The sequence below is a fragment of the Cydia splendana genome, chromosome 8 (genome assembly GCF_910591565.1).
Source record: "Cydia splendana chromosome 8, ilCydSple1.2, whole genome shotgun sequence".
Classification (NCBI taxonomy): Eukaryota; Metazoa; Arthropoda; class Insecta; order Lepidoptera; family Tortricidae; genus Cydia; species Cydia splendana.
Genome location: NC_085967.1, coordinates 19,065,372 through 19,082,527, shown reverse-complemented (window position 1 = coordinate 19,082,527; position 17,156 = coordinate 19,065,372). Strand labels below are relative to the sequence as shown.

The 17,156-nt window shown below is 40.8% G+C and overlaps 2 protein-coding genes and 1 non-coding gene across 3 annotated transcripts in view; 1 reads left to right on the top strand and 2 right to left on the bottom strand.

Annotated features, from left to right (window-relative positions):
- LOC134792983 (E3 ubiquitin-protein ligase HECW2) overlaps nt 1-17,156 on the bottom strand; it is a 176,978-nt gene that overhangs the window by 153,701 nt on the left and 6,121 nt on the right. The window lies entirely within an intron of this gene.
- LOC134792980 (tetratricopeptide repeat protein 27) lies at nt 89-16,704 on the top strand. The gene is made up of 12 exons (XM_063764472.1): nt 89-237; nt 334-716; nt 1,520-1,778; nt 2,727-2,961; nt 4,213-4,437; nt 7,433-7,604; nt 8,247-8,322; nt 8,848-9,022; nt 12,917-13,103; nt 14,837-15,012; nt 15,800-15,947; nt 16,432-16,704. Exons 1-12 carry the CDS (start codon nt 177-179, stop codon nt 16,696-16,698), a joined length of 2,364 nt encoding a protein of 787 aa, XP_063620542.1. The 5' UTR covers nt 89-176; the 3' UTR covers nt 16,699-16,704.
- Nucleotides 8,412-8,483, bottom strand: Trnaa-ggc (transfer RNA alanine (anticodon GGC)). Its single transcript has one exon. It is a non-coding gene; the product is annotated as a tRNA-Ala (tRNA).

The window sequence follows — 17,156 nt, the reverse complement described above, 5'->3', positions numbered from 1 at the left end:
TGTCAATGTCAGTGTCTTGTTGTAGAATTTTTAGGTTATAATAATCTGAATACATGTTGCAAAGCAAATAATGTTTTAAACTATGTTATAACCTACATTTTGCTTTATATCGCTTATTTATGAATTATATTTTATAACATTTTATAGAGGTTTAAGTAACCGAACAGCTAGAGAAAATGTTAACTGAGACTAACATTTTGTACTTGTGCAACTTTGACGAAAAACTTCACAACTCGGGTAATGTTTATTTTTTTATTATTTAGGATTAATCTATTATTTCATAATTATAATCATTTTCATGGAAGAATTTCTACAACTTTGTTTATATTTCAGAACATGAGCACATCAGTAAATTATGGTCAGGTATATGGCAAATAAATAATGTTGATATATGCAAGGAGCTACTGGCAACAGGATTAGACAGTGAACAACTCAGAGCTGTTCTCACTAAATACCTCGACAGCGGCTCTTCATTAGACATCATACTTTATACTGCTGTTAGTTCATTCTTAACTTTCTGTGAACAAAATTGGAACACTCACCCTGAGAAACTGAATTTGCAAGAGTATTTCGGCTTGGAGTGGCCTACAAATATAGACGCAGCAGTAAAATTGCAGCGGGATTCGGAGCCAGTGTATGTGAACATAGTGCATCCAGAATTGCTGTATTTTTCCTTGCAAATATTTAATGCTCTTTGTGCCATTGAACAGAATTTGGTAAGTTAAATTTTATTTGAAGAAACTAACAATTGTTCCTATAATCAGTTTCGGTTTATAAATATCTATCAAATATACCTATTTATTTTAATAGTAATAATGAAAACCAAGAAAAATTATATTATAATTATTATAAATGACATCACCTTGAATTTGCTTTGTCATGCACCTAATTTCGCTCTTGGGAAAACTTATTGCATTGCATGACAAAGCAAAAAAGTGGAGGTAGGTTGACTAAGATAATAAAGTGAAATATAATTTGTTAGTTTGAAAAAACATGGTGGTAAAAAGCAATAATAACTGCTTGGTGTGCATATACCATACAACTTTTTAAAACATGCTTATAGTTTTTGTAAACCTACTAATTGCACATACATAAAGGGGCCCACAGATTACCAGTTTGCTGGACGATATCAGCCTGTCAGTTAAATGCAAAAGATTACAGTTCGGAACAACTGACAGGCTGATATCGTCCGGCGAACTGGTAGTCTGTAGGCCAGTATTGGCCGAAAGTTAATGCAAACTGAAAATGTTGGCCATTAACCATTATAAATTGAACCTTACACCGTAACGGACGATTACAGTTTACGATTCAATTTATAATGGTTAATGGCCAACATTTTCAATTTGCATTAACTTTCGGCCAACACTGCTGTAGGCCCCTTAATGATACTATCTGACATCATGATTAAGTTTACAGTTGAACCTTGATGACATTTTTGTTAGTTGAAATTTAAAACCCTTAATGTGTATAAATAAAGACAGTATTTTTTACTAACATAATTATTGCACACAATTTTCAGGTTCATCAATGGTGGTATTTCCGAAGTGTAGTCATCCACCAGAAAGCCCTGGAAGATAACAGCGCCACCATCTACAGTGAGCTGGAGCTGCTGATGGCCAAGCTGTCCAACGAGGCCAACACGCTGGACAACAAGAGGCTGGCGGTGTTGCTGCAGGCGGAGATCGCTCAGGCGTACCTTGTGTATGGACGGGTGCAGAAGGTTGAGGAGCATTTGGTTAAGGCTAGAGAGCTGGCTGGATTGAAATTGGAGCTAACAGGTAGTTATTATATTTACTCTCTTATAGCCGGTTTAGACTCTCGTCTCGCGGCTCGGCTCGCGGCGCGTCTCGTGGCTCGCCTCGAGTGGCCTTGAGCGCATGAGCCCGTCGAGCTAATGATTACACTCTCGCCTCGTGGCTCGGCTCGAGGCTCGTCTCATGGCTCGTAAGCTCGTCAAGCTAATATATTTTAAACACTAACGGCACGGCATAAGGTTTATAATCGAATGACAAGCCGAACGCGAGTGTGAACGCAAGCGCGCGTCCCGCGCGAGCCCCTTTGGGTCGTGCCCAAAAAACCGCTCCTCCACTCGAGCCAGGCGAGCGCGAGCCGAGCCACGAGACGAGCCGCGAGCCCACCGCTTACACTCGCGTCTCGTGGCGCGGCTCGCGGATCGTCTCGTGGCTCGCGCGAGAATCTAAACCGGCTATTAAAGCCTAACCTGCCGGCCTAGCCAAGGTTACAATCGCTATCGCTTCGACAACGAAAAGCATTATGTCTCTCTATCATTCTTCCATATTAGTGCGACAGTGACAGTTGCGTTTCGATCGCTACGGAGCGTAAGCGATCGGCATCTTGGCTACGCGGCCAGTTATATGCCTGTCCATTCCAACTGTTCGGATTTTAAATTAAAACTTCAAGAATACTGATCCAATAGCAATTTTTTTTAATAGCCTTTTTTGTGTTCCACTTCTGGGCAAAGGCCTCCCCTTTCTTCCGCCACTCATCACGGTTTGGTACATGTTCCCGCCAGTCAAGCCAAAATGCGTCAAGGTCATCCCGCCATCTCTTTTTTGGTCGGCCTGCCTCTGCCCTGGCTAATCTGCGGTGTTCATATTACATTACCAAAATTTTTATCAATAATAAATAAAACATGCAATGAAATGCTAGGCTAGTTATGTTTTTTGTTGAATGACCCTGAATAAAAATAAACTATTTTTTTACAGGGGTCCTCGGTAAGAGAACAAAGTGGCAGCAGACCACCCTGCCCCAGCTAGCATTGACCAGCGCCTTAGACTCAAATGTGCAGAGACCATCGGCCGAGGAAAGCCACGGCGAAGCGGAGCTACCTCCCGATGTCGAGTTACAAGATGATGTGAGACTGAACAAGATCCAGTATCTGGAGGAGATCAGGCAGGCAGAGTTACCAAGCTTGGAGCAGATGCTGTGCATGCTTACTGTGTAAGTGTTTTTAGGGTCGTATCCACAGGGTAAAAACGGGACCCTATTACTAAGACTCCACTGTACGTTTGTCTGTCTGTATCTCATGAACCGTGTCTACTAGACAGTTGAAATTTTCACAGATGATGTATTTCTGTTCCCGCTATAACAACAAATACTAAAAACAGAATATAATAAATATTTAAATGGGGCTCCCATACAACAAACGTGTTTTTTTTTGTCGTTTTTTGCGTAATGGTACGGCACCCTCGGTGGGCGAGTCCGACTCGCACTTGTCAGGTTTTTTTTGTTAGCAAGTGCAAATTATTGTGTAAGAAACCTGTGTAAGTTTTCTTGACCAGAAAAGAGCATACTTCCATCTTAAAGGCAGGTAACGCACTTACGAGTACAACCCCTCTGCTGTTGCGGGTGTCCATGGGCGACGCTAATCGCTTACCAACAGGTTATTCATCTGCTCGTTTGCCTCCTATATCATAACAAACAATGAATACGGTCGAAGAGTATGGAAATGCATTGTACCGCGTATATTGAATAGATTTCCAAATGAATTAATTAACTCGTTAGAAGATCGAACATGTGGGCAAGCTAGATACATTATAAAGAAACACATGCTTAAAATGAGAGAATAATCGAATCCCTATCTTATAGAAAAATAATAAAATTAATAAGTAATAGTGTATAATTAATTATAACGTAGACTCCTTAACTCAAAAAATCTTTTTAATTTAAGATTAGTAGTTAAGATTGTAAATATGCATGCTTTTTTTATGAAATAAACAGATTAAATTTTAAAAAAATTTAAAATTTTTTTTTATAAAAAAAATTTTATGTCATGCAAATGTATGTAAAGTATTTTATGTAAAGATATCTCCATGTTCTCCCTTAATGTGGGTCAACTCTTGGAAGCTAAATTTGACCGACTTCCCGATTTCCGATTGAACTGAAATTTTGCATACAACTTCAGTTCAATCTAATGACTGAAATATTATGATGACATGGGCTGATCTGATGATGGAGACAGGAAGTGGCCATGGGAACTCTGTGATAAAACAACGCAAAGTGTGTTTGGGGTTGTAGAATTGTCTACTTGCCTGTCGAAAGAAAAGTATAGTCAGCGATAAACGCTTGTACCAAAAATGAATATTTAGCAAAAAACTTATTTTCCTTTTAAGCATATCAACTTATCCCGAGTTAAATATACCTACATTTACATACATACAACATTACCGTGTCTTAAAAATTACTTTCCAGCCAATATCTCCAAAAATCGCAACCCAAGGACGACCTAATGCACGAAGAACTGTCACCCTACATAGAAGCCATACTATCACAAAAGAGCGGTCCGTGGGCCACGAGAGTAGCGGCTCTGTTGGTCCGCTGCAAGCTCGAGGCGGGCCACAAGCGGAGCGTGGAGCGGGCCATGCTGCAGTGCGAGACCATTGTCAACGAGAAGAAAGAACTGGCGCCCACTACCAGGTAATGTTGCAATAATCCTCAATAACGCCTCACGTAATAATAATAATAATAATGGAGTTTGGTGTCGATAAATGTGCGGTTATGCATGTACAGCGGGGGAAAGTTGTAAATTCAACAAATTTACAACTTTCTGAGACAATGTCTTTCAGATCCATCTCTGAATCAGAAACCTATAAATACCTTGGCATGTCACAGTCGTTGGGTATTGAGGAAGAAGGTATTAAACGGTCGGTGAAGGAGCGCTTTTTCAGTCGGCTCACAAAAGTACTCAACAGTCTTTTGTCAGGAGGCAACAAAGTGCGCGCCTTCAACGCCTGGGTAATGCCTCTACTCACATACTCCTTTGGCATACTAAGGTGGACTCAGACCGAGCTGGATGCCCTGGATCGGAGGGTCCGACAGCTGCTCACCACTCACCGTATGTTGCACCCACGCTCGTCTGTTATGAGATTGTACATCCCACGGAAATGTGGAGGTCGCGGCTTTCTAAACGCCAAAAATCTCCACAACCGTGAGTTGTACAATCTCAGGAATTATTTCCTCAACAACGAGTGTGGGATGCATCGTGATGTGGTGGCAGCTGACAAGGGCCTCACGCCGCTCTCCTTGGCGAACGAGAACTGGCGCAAACCTGTAGTACTAAGCACCGAGGACCGCAAGGCGGTATGGAAGGATAAGCAGCTACACGGGCGGTTCTACAAGGCCCTCACGGGACCCGATGTGGACCTGCTCGCGTCGGTGAACTGGTTACGATTCGGGGACCTCTTCGGAGAAACCGAGGGTTTTGCCTGTGCAATTGCGGACGAAGTGATGATGACGAACAACTATCGGAAATATATCCTGAAGGACGGTACGGTCGACATTTGTCGGGCATGCCGCCGTCCCGGAGAGTCACTCAGGCATATTATCTCCGGTTGTTCTCATCTTGCTAACGGCGAGTACTTGCACAGACATAACCTCGTAGCCAGAATTATTCACCAGCAGCTTGCCCTCCTATACGGCCTTGTGGACCGCGAAGTGCCGTACTACAAGTACTCACCTGCGCCAGTTCTCGAAAATGGTCGTGCCACGCTCTATTGGGATCGATCTATCATCACTGACAGGACTATTGTAGCCAATAAGCCTGACATCGTGCTGATAGATCGATCGCAGCGCCGGACAGTGCTCGTCGACGTCACCATCCCCCATGATGAGAATCTCGTGAAGGCCGAGAAGGACAAGTCCAGCAAGTACCTAGACTTAGCCCACGAGATAACCGCTATGTGGGATGTTGACTCGACGATCATTGTTCCTATAGTCGTGTCAGCGAACGGTCTCATAGCGAAGAGTCTCGACCAACACCTAGAGAGACTCTCGCTGGGTGGTTGGATCAAGGGTCAGATGCAGAAGGCGGTAATTTTGGACACGGCGCGTATAGTACGTCGATTCCTCACTCTGCGGCCCTGACCACCGGCAGCTTGGACCCTGCCCCGCTGCCGGCGGCACCCTAGGTTAGGTTTTTTATAATGTGTTTATATATTTTTGTTATGTTTTGTAAGTGTTTTTATATTTTACTTTTATACTCACATTGTAAAACCCTAACCTAAGACCCTAATTGAATAAAGAGAATAATAATAAATAATAAAGCTTTTTATTTGTCCATGCAAAAAAAAAAAAATAAATAAATAAGTACAATTATTACAATATGACATAGATCATTACGTTGCTTTCAATTTAGCTTAATTTTAAATTTATAATTATTGAGTGTATACATTTACTAAATAGTTAATTTGACATATTAATTGGAATGAATTAATTTCACAAAATAATTAAAATTAATTGGAATTAAAATTAAAATTAGAATTTAGATTAAATTTTTTGACATTATTGTTGAATGGACCCCCTTCGGGTAAAAGCCTCCTCCAAGGTATGCCACTTTTTTCTATCTTTGGCTGTGTTAAGCCAACCTCGGCCTGCTATTGCCGTTATTTCGTCTGCCCATCTAGCACGTAATAATGGACACCCCCTTATGCGTTCGTAACCTTGGAAAGTCAATCTTTGGCGGTAATTTTTACAAGATTTTTATTACTTGTAATGTATGTATCTCTAACTATGTTTGTGTGGGTCAAATCTTGCAAGTTAAATTTGAGCCACTTCCCAACTTCCAATGAAGCTGAAAATTGGCATACAACTGTAAGTCGGGTGACAATGCAATATTATGGTATCTGGCTATAAGGCATCGAGCTGATCTGATGATGGAGACACGAGGAACTCTTAGACATCGGTTACACGCTAATTCTGGCGTCAGTTCAGTCCATCAGTCCATTCGAGTTTTGACTGATGCCAGAATGATGGAAAATGGACACGGTTAGACGATCAGTCCAGACTGACAACAGACTGATAAAATTACGACACAGTCGCCGTTTGGACACAGAACGCAACACAGTCATTTAGTCTTGTCTAGTATGGTGACTGACGCGAGAATGACACAAACAGGTTACACGATCAGTCTCCTATCAGTTTTCTGTCATTCAAAATGGGTTGACGAATATTATCTAAAAATTTAAATTTTCATCAGTCCAGACCATCAGTCCGCGTGTTACACGATAATTCTCCCGTCAGTCTGACCAGACTGATGGACTGAACTGACGCCAGAATTAGCGTGTAACCGATGTCTGTGACATCGGTTGCGTTCTGTGTCCAAACGGCGACTGTGTCGTAATTTTATCAGTCTGTTGTCAGTCTGGACTGATCGTCTAACCGTGTCCATTTTCCATCATTCTGGCATCAGTCAAAACTCGAATGGACTGATGGACTGAACTGACGCCAGAATTAGCGTGTAACCGATGTCTGGATTAAACAACGAAACCTAATTGTGTTTGGGGTTTTTAGAATTGTCTCAATGAGTATAAGTTGCCTGTGGAAAGAAAAGTACAGTCTGTGATAAAAGCTTGTACCAAAAAGTTATTGCCAAAAACTTATTAAAATATCAAAACGTCCTGTTATCTGCTTCCAGGTTATCTTACCTATGGGCTTCAGGTCTGGGCCCAGCATGGGCGTGGCGGCAGCAGCTAGCCGACTTATATCTCAGCTTGGGGCTCGTGAAAGCGGCTTTGGAGGAATACCACCGACTACAGCTGTGGGAGGACGTTATAGTGTGCTATACTATGCTACAGTTGCGGCATAAGGTAACGATATTTGTTCCTATGGGAACAACCCCACTAAAAGACTAAAGTACTGTATTTACTTGAAAGCCAAGATGACATTCACAAACACTAAACGAAGAGAAGAAATGTTTCGGAATGACAGATGCTACGAAAAGTCACGTGACCTTTTCCATATATTATTTAAGATTCGACTGGCGTTTTCTATCAGCGATTGAATCAGATCTAGGCATGGGTGTGGCAGTAGCTAACCAACTTATATCTTAGCTTGGGGCTGGTGAAGTCGGCTTTAGAGGAATACGAGGCACTGAAGCTGTGGGTGTGGGAGGACGTTATAGTGTGCTACATTATGCTGCAGTAATGATAATGATAGAATTATGATATATACTTGGTCAAGCAGATCTTGTCAGTAGAAAAAGGCGGCTAATTTGAAAAATGTAGGCGCGAAGGGATATCATCTCATAGAAAATTTGAATTTCGCGCCCTTTTCTACTGACAAGATTTGCTTGACCATCTATAGTTTCTTTCTTTATTAAGGATACGTTGAAATAGATGTCTACACAAACTGAACTGCACGGTGATTTCGTCGCGAGACAGCTTGTTTTATGTGGACCCTGTTGAAAATATTGAAATAAATATAAGAATATTTATTTTGCTGTATTGCAGGCAGCGGAGGTGATTCAGCAACAAATCGACATCCAGCCGACAGTCAAACTGTACTGCTTATTGGGCGACGCAACAGGTTAGGACACTCTTTGAATACAGTGGTATAATCTATAAATTGTAAATACAGATGTCAATCACAATGAAAAAATCAACGATGGTCAACTCTGGCCAACGTGGGACTGGAACCCACATCCTTGGATTGCCGGTCCAATGCGTTACCAATTCCGCCAGCTGACCATCCGTCAATCAACGCGAATTTAGTGGTATAGTTGAAATTTACTGAGGTGAATTATTGGACTCAAACCTTCTGAAGGCATTGTTTCTTTTATGCACCGCGATAGCTATCAGATTTATCAAGCCTGTTTAAAAGGCAATTATAGCGTTCTACTTTTATGGTCCAAATTCATGTAACAGCTCTTTCGGAGATTTATAACACTTTTGGGTAGGACGATCGACCGCCCATATTCAGGCAAAATTATTTGAAGATAAGAAAACGGGAATCAAAATTTAAAGGGAAAAGTTGTAGTCATTAAATTGTATTCATTTAACGAATTGAATCATTGTATAATTATTATTGACGGTTAATTTTCATTACCGTCAGATGACGTATCATGCTTCGAGAAGGCGTGGGAGTTCTCCGGGCACAAGAGCAGCCGCGCGCAGCGGCACTGGGGGAACTTCCTCTTCAGCCACAAGAAGTATGAGGAGTGCATCCCGCACTTCGAGACGTCGGTGGAGATCAACAGCATACAGGAGAGCGTGTGGCTGAGGCTCGGGTAAGAGTTGCATAATCATTTGAATTAGGGTTTTATCCAGCCAGGATGGAAACAGTGGTAATATCAGTTGAATAATAAACGTTTATTGAAATCAACCGTCGTCTTATATACTAACAAAGTATGTACTTAAGAGCGCTATTACATTTCGGCGTTGAGCGAGTTTAGGTATTTTACGCGCTGCGGCAGGCCGTGCGAGCTCAGTACGCCGATCCCTTCTACCACACTCGCACTACAATGATGGATTAAACATTCTTGATCCTTCGCGAAGCATATTGAAATCAACCATAACAACACTAACTGTACTTAACTTTTAAAGTTCTAAAACTGTTATTTGGTAAGTACGAAAATACTAAATGCAGTGCAAATGTACATAGGGGCTGTTCATAAATTACGTCATCTTTTTTGACGATTTTTGACCCCCCCCCCACCCCTCAAATCATCCAAAAATCAAGCTTCGGATGAATCTGTTTCCTCCTACGTCATGTTACCATCATCCGATGTCCAGACCCCCCCCCCCCCACTCCTCCCATTTGAAACGACGTAATTTATGAATAGCCCCATACTCGTACTTATGAAGGTATATTACTCGAAAGAAATTATAGGTACCTACTCGCTTATTTACATGTTTCGTCATTGCATTTGGTACCTATAGGATGTAAAGTTTGTATCAACGAGGGTTTAAAAACGAACTGGTACTGAGGGTCTGATGATGATTAAGGTGGTCACGGATACCAATCAACCATGTAGTAACATGATTAGGCTCGTTTGATTCGTCTCAACAAGATCTTTGACACTGAAGATACACAGGGTCTGATGATGGAGCTGGAAGGTGGCCACGGGTACCAGTCTATCATGTAACTAAACAACTTCGTGTTTGGGCTCGTTTGATTCGTCTCAACAAGATCTTTGACACAAGACAGTACTCAGGGTCTGATGATGGAGCTGGAAGGTACCATTACCAATCAACCATGCAACTAAACCACATCGTGTTTAGGATCGTTTGATTCGTCTCAACAAGATCTTTGACACTAGGTGATACTCAGAGTCTGATGATGGAGCTGGAAGGTGGTCACCGGTACCAATCAACCATGCAACTAAACCACTTCGTGTTTAGGCTTGTTTTATTCGTTTCAACAAGATCTTTGACACAAGATAGTACTCAGGATCTGATGTTGGAGCCGGGAGGTGGTCACCGGTACCAATCAACCATGCAACTAAACCATTTCGTGTTTAGGCACGTTTTATTCATCTCAACAAGATCTTTGACACAAGGTAGTACTCAGGGTCTGATGATGGAGCGCGAAGGTGGCGACGGGTACCTGTCTATCATCATCAGACCCTGAGTAGTATCTTGTGTCAAACATCTTATTGCGACGAATCAAACGAGCCCAAACACGAAGTGGTTCAGTTACATGGTAGACTGGTACCCGTGGCCACAGTCCAGCTCCATCATCAGACCCTGAGTACTAACTTGTGTCAAAGATCTTGTTGCGACGAATCGAACGAAGCCAAACACGAAGTGGTTTAGTTGCATGGTTGATTGGTACCGGTGACCACCTTCCGGATCCATCATCAGACCCTCAGTACTACCTTGTGTCAAAGATCTTGTTGCGACAAATCAAACGAGCCCAAACACGAAGTGGTTCAGTTACAGGGTAGACTGGTACCCGTGGGTGGAGTCCAGCTCCATCATCAGACCCTGAGTACTAACTTGTGTCAAAGATCTTGTTGCGACGAATCGAACGAAGCCAAACACGAAGTGGTTTAGTTGCATGGTTGATTGGTACCGATCACCACCTTCCGGATCCATCATCAGACCCTCAGTACTACCTTGTGTCAAAGATCTTGTTGCGACAAATCAAACGAGCCCAAACACGAAGTGGTTTAGTTGCATGGTTGATTGGTACCGGTGACCACCTTCCGGCTCCAACATCAGACCCTGAGTACTATCTTGTGTCAAAAATCTTATAGAAACGAATAAAACGAGCCTAAACACGAAGTGGTTTAGTGGCATGGTTGATTGGTACCGGTGACCACCTGCCGGCTCCATCATCAGACCCTGAGTACTATCTTGTGTCAAAGATCTTGTTGAGACGAATCAAACGAGCCTAAACACGAAGTGGTTTAGTTGCATGGTTGATTGGTACCGGTGACCACCTTCCGGCTCCATCATCAGACCCTGAGTATTATCTTGTGCCAAAGATCTTGTTGAGACGAATCAAACGAGCCCAAACACGAAGTGGTTTAGTTGCATGGTTGATTGGTACCGGTGACCACCTTCCGGCTCCATCATCAGACCCTGAGTACTATCTTAAGTCAAAGATCTTGTTGAGACGAATAAAACGAGCCTAAACACGAAGTGGTTTAGTTGCATGGTTGATTGGTACCGGTGACCACCTTCCGGCTCCATCATCAGACCCTGAGTACTATCTTGAGTCAAATAAATACATATAGAATGTCAGGTCGTTTCAAATATTTTTAATCCTGTCCGGTTGTTTATTAAACTGTACCATTATAAATTATAATACTATAAAAACAGTGCTAGGATCAAAGTCTCTCGTTGCGGTTTACACGCACACAGTATAGCGTTTTACACGGCGCCCGCCGCACACAATGATAAAAAACCTCGTCGTCGCCGTTGAAAATGTGCGGAGCCGACCGACACACGTCCTGCCTCTACAAGCTCTGCCGCGGCACTGAGCTGGCGCAGCGCGCGTCATCGGTAATATAGAGTAGTTTTCAAAAAATTGCCAAAAAATTATAGTGGAATTTCATAAACACTAATGTATACCAACAGTATAAGCAAACGTTGCAGATTGCTTGAGTATGAAAATGACTTCGATATTAAGTAGATTTTCGTAGGAATTGACACTTGTTTCGGAGAGAAAATCGAGTTCGTTTTACTTTGATTTTCTCTTTCTCAAAGGTATGTAGGAAAAATATAGTTTGATATGCCTAAAGTACAGGGTATTAGTAATACAAAATAGCCAGGTTTAGCAGAGTAAAATTCTCAACATTTCCAAATAAGAGCTCGCCATTCAGTGCTTCACGGGGTTTTTCGGAAACGACCATCAGAAAAAAAATCATTACTAATTTAATAAGTCCTTTTTCTAATATTTACAACGATATTTATAAAGATAAGAAGACGCTTTTACTGAAACAAGTACTCATTGTTTCTAATAATGAGCGCAAAGTCCTGAATTTCGTCGACTAGTATCATCAATTTTGCATTATTTCGACTTTTCTTGTAAGAGCGCTCTTAAACCTTCCTCAAGAATCACTCTATTGATAGGTGTAAACCGCATGAAAATCCGTTCAGTAGTTTTTGAGTTTATCGGGAACATAAAACAGACAGACGCGGCGGGGGACTTTGTTTTATAACATGTAGTGATTTGCAGACTTGTTAAAAACAGAAAGATAGGTATTTAGGAATTGAATAATCTAAGTCGCCCTTCGGCTAAAACCGTGGTTCTAACGATCGCGATAGTATGTCGTCCATCTCGCTCCCAATTGCCGGATACAAAAACCGGGTAGACGAGAATGCAACAGTATTTTTTATTAAGTCTTTTCGAGCCCTTATGACCCCTCATGAGGTCGCTACGTACAGGTTGAAAAACACTGATTTAGAGGGCGCGCGAACTCGCATTCGATTTTAGTTACATTGCGGACTGTGGATTTCGTCCAATTCAACCGACCAATCAATACCCGCAATGGTATGAAACCCGCATGCGAGTTCTCGCATCGTCTAAATCAGCCGTTACTATACCGCCTAATATACCATCGCCCACACTGTTAACTGTACATCGGTGGACCTTATGTCTATTGTAATAAGGTCCACGTTGTACACTTAGGAGTGTTGGTGTTTGTACCAATATCTTGTACCTTTTATTTCAGGTTCGCAGCTCTCGAGACGGAAAACTGGGAGCTATCAGCGCGCGCCTACCGCCGCTACACGTACTTACAACCAAACACCTTCGAGGCGTGGAACAATCTCGCCAAAGTGTACGTCAAGCAAGGAGACAAGAATAGGGCTTACAGGGCGTTGATGGAGGCGCTACGGTTCAACTATGATAACTGGCGGGTATGTTTCAAATGTTTCAGTATAGAAAAATCTAACTGACTTCTATAATACTTACTTAATGAAATGATTTTATTTTTGAATGTTCTCGAAAAATCCATTGAGGGCCTGTCGCGTACATCGTAAATCGAAATATCGTTATCTGCCTCGATAGAGAGATACCTAATGATAAAAATATTTTCAGTAGTTTTCTGGTGTGTGGTGAAGATTATGCTTAGTGGTACACAAATCTTTACACCACTTTGTCACCCCTAAATGGATGTCACCCATTTAGGGGTGACACCCGACCGTGAACATCAGTAGTGCCATCTATAAAAAATCGTAAAACTGTGGCAGATTGCACTACAACATGCCCACGACCCACGAGGAACCTGAGAGATTTTGACAGTATATTCATGATCATATTTAAAGACTAAAATGTCCTATAAACTGTTTTGCTGTTTTGTCAGCTAAAAAAAAACATCTTTTTCACCACACCAGCTCGGAAAGGCTTACTTTGCACTTCAAAAACTGATTGCTATCAGTTGCATTTTATTCATATGTGAGGCAAAGTAATCAAATGCAAATTTTGAGTTGTTTTCTTATGTTTGCTGGTAGAATTGACTTTTTAATGATGATTTTGGATGATAAATATTTAGTAACATTCATTTGGATTTGATTTGGTTTGATTTTGTTTGATATTTTACATTTAGTATTTGCTTCGGGTTGGTGTGGTGAAAAATTTTGTGTTTCACTCGGGAGCAAATTTTGTTTAACTCTCGTGCTTTGAAACCCTCGCAACGCTCAAGATTCCATTTTACGAACCACTCGCTACGCTCGTGGTTCAATTTTGGAATCTTTCGCTTGCTCGGGTATCAATATTAGCACGAGCGGTTAAACAACTACTTTGCCCCCTTGTAAAACAAATAACTATTTATTGTTACTTAGTGCAAAATGTGTTTTTGATGACGATGTTGCTACTGTGGGACCTAGTCCAAATATCCTTATCGATAGAATGTAAAAAAGTGACAAGTATAGGTACAAACTAGGTTTTACAAAAAAAGTTAAAATTTAATTCTTTTTGAGTGATAGTTTTACAAATAGCATTTATATTTTATCTACAAATACGTATAAAAAATCGAAAAAAGATTTCTTTTTTCGGGAAATTGACGTAAACTTTTTTCATATTTTTTCTTTCTTTTGGCCTCGGAAATGCGTGGTTAAAATCTCTCGGGTTCCTCGTGGGCACCTGGTCACCTGGTATGTTACAATAATATGTTGGCGCCTCGTAGGTTTTTTTATTCAAAAAGGTTTTCTTTATTATGTGATTATTTCTGTAATTGAGAAACTATGTCACGTTTCTAATTGGGTGACTCTGGACCACTCTGGACTACCTATTTGAAATTAATTGTGAAATGGGATTTTACAAAATCTCTTCCAAATGTCGCACTTGGCAAAAAAGTTTTTAATTTTTTTTTAACATATATTATTTGTACCTATATCTTTCACGCGACAATAATGACTCGGTCCTTTGGGACTATTGAGAGTTCATAGAATCTAAAATGAAAGCGATGGAGTAAAATTGTGAGCTATGGAATATTAAACATAAATTACTATTACTTTTTTAAATAATTATATTTTAAAATTTTGATTGAAGTTTGGGGTGACACCCACAATTTCCGCCCCGGGTGCCACCCATGCTAGCTACGCTACTGCTCAGGAGGCTTTAGTAGTTGCATAATATCGTCTTGTTCCAGTTATGGGAGAACGTGATAATAGTATCCATGGACACCGGCCACTTCGAGGACGCGATCCGCGGCGCCCACCGTATGCTGGACCTGCAGCACAAGTTCGAGGACACCGAGGTGCTGGCGCTACTTGTGCGGGCCGTTGTACAGGACAAGGATGACGCCGATGGAAATAGTAGTGCTAGGTAAAAATGCAATTGGAAAATTTAACAGTACAGAGTGTTTATTTACCCTATACTTTACGAGCTGAATATGTTGATTATACTACTTTTTCTATAAAACTAACCTCGAAATCTAAAAAAGAAATTAGCTGTCCATATACGTTTGGAGTAGTATACAGGATGTTTTTAGGGTTCCGTACCCAAAGGGTAAAACGGGACGTGATAGCTAGACAGTTGAAATTTTCACAGATTCAGATCTATTTCTGTTGCCGCTATAACAACAAATACTAAAAACAGAATAAAATAAATATTTAAGTGGGGCTCCCATACAACAAACGTGATTTTTGACCGAAGTTAAGCAACGTCGGGCGGGGTCAGTACTTGAATGGGTGACCGTTTTTTTTTGCCGTTTTTAGCATTATGGTACGGAACCCTTCGTGCGCGAGTCCGACTCGCACTTGCCCGGTTTTTTTTTTGACGGTGTGAATATATAGGTCATACTGAGCAACTTTTACTGTGGGATCAAACCCGAAATCACCAAAAAAAATTTTTTTGGTTCTGATGTTGATATTGTCTATGGGAGAGTCATTTTTTTTCGCAATATCGGGGTTGGCCCCGTATTAAAAGTTGCTCAGTATAACCTATATATTCACACCGTAAAATATTGCAGGGCATAAAAAAATATCCTATATTTGTTCAGTATGACTATCAGATTCACCTTGCAAAGTTTGGCTGAATATGAATAAAAAAACTAATAATAATGCATACAATTATGTGAGTATGCTTGTATTGTATAAATTATTAATTTTAGGTTGAGAAAACGGATACTAGAGCTATTCGGCCGCATAACATCAATACAACAGAACAAACCGGAGATCTGGCAGTTATACGCCGACCTGAGCCCCACCCGACTGCTGCAAGCACAAAGGTTGCTGAAGGCCTATAGAGGATACACGCAGGTCAGTTTGTGTATTCTGTGACATCTGATGAAACAATCCACATATCTGTTATAAACACATATACTTTTCTTAATGCCCAATAGAGATTTTTTTTTTAGATGAAACTTAAGTAAGGATGTAGAATTGTAGATTCCACAAATGTGTCGCTTAACTTCAAACTGGGGTAAATCGGTAAATCCATTCGATCCTCTCAGCAAATATCTACCCTATTACCTTTTCTTAATACCAAAATCGCATAATCTGACAGATTTGAAGCTTGAACTTAAGCGACTCAAATAATATATACATACAGGTACCCAAAGTGATTTCCTATTATTTTTGTACAAAAAGAACTTTATATTTAGCATAATCCATGGAGCTATCTTGTATAGTATACTTGTCAGACATTGTTGCAGTTCAAATGAAAAGTATTTCTAAACAAACAATAGACACAGTTTTACCGATTCAATCTGTTTTAATTTATAACATGTTTTATTTATTGCAGAGTGGAAGCTGGACCAACAGTCCAGAAACATGCAAAAAGGTCATCGACCTCGCGCAAAATCTTCTAGAATACAGTCTTCAAGCTAGACAAGAGGCAGAAGATAAGGAAAAAGCGCAGGCCGACCAGCAGCTGTCTTCCGCGCGGCTAACGGCTCAGGCCGTTATACGGGCGGCAGAGAAGCAAGACTGGCCAGAGACGGCAGACGGTCTTCAACAGCTGAAGGGATTGTTTAATACTGTCACTGAATATATGAAATCTGTTATGTAAATTAAATGTTTAATTTTCCCTCCAAAACCTTCATTTAATATTCTGAGGGCCTACCGCGAATACCGAAATTCGGCATCTTTCTCTGTCACTCTAATTACGCCTTGTTAGAGTAAAAGTATCCGCAATTTGCGAACTTCGGCGTTCGCGGTACGGTAGGCCTGTACAGTACACACAAAGTATTGTAAAATGTGAATAAAGTCTGAGAAAATTTGGAAGAAATCTTTGTTGCCTACCGTACGTATGTTTTTTTAAACATCACCTCCAAGTTTGGGCTAAGACAAACTTATTCAGCCAAATTGAATGGAATAAATAGAGCGTTTTAACATTGCCTCAAATAGTTTCACTGACATTTGAAGCGTTTTAATATTGCATTTTATTATTTCTTATTACAAATATCTAATTAGTTAAATTAAAAACATAAAAAACGATATAAACATATTTAAAGTAAATATTCGTTC

What these genes read in the sequence shown, in the direction of transcription:
- LOC134792980 (XM_063764472.1), top strand. Translation starts at nt 177, where the DNA reads ATGTTAACTGAGACTAACATTTTGTACTTGTGCAACTTTGACGAAAAA. An exon ending in GAACTGGCGCCCACTACCAG is followed by an intron (nt 4,438 to 7,432) that starts GTAATGTTGCAA and finishes ATCTGCTTCCAG; the next exon opens with GTTATCTTACCTATGGGCTT. An exon ending in AGCGTGTGGCTGAGGCTCGG is followed by an intron (nt 9,023 to 12,916) that starts GTAAGAGTTGCA and finishes CTTTTATTTCAG; the next exon opens with GTTCGCAGCTCTCGAGACGG.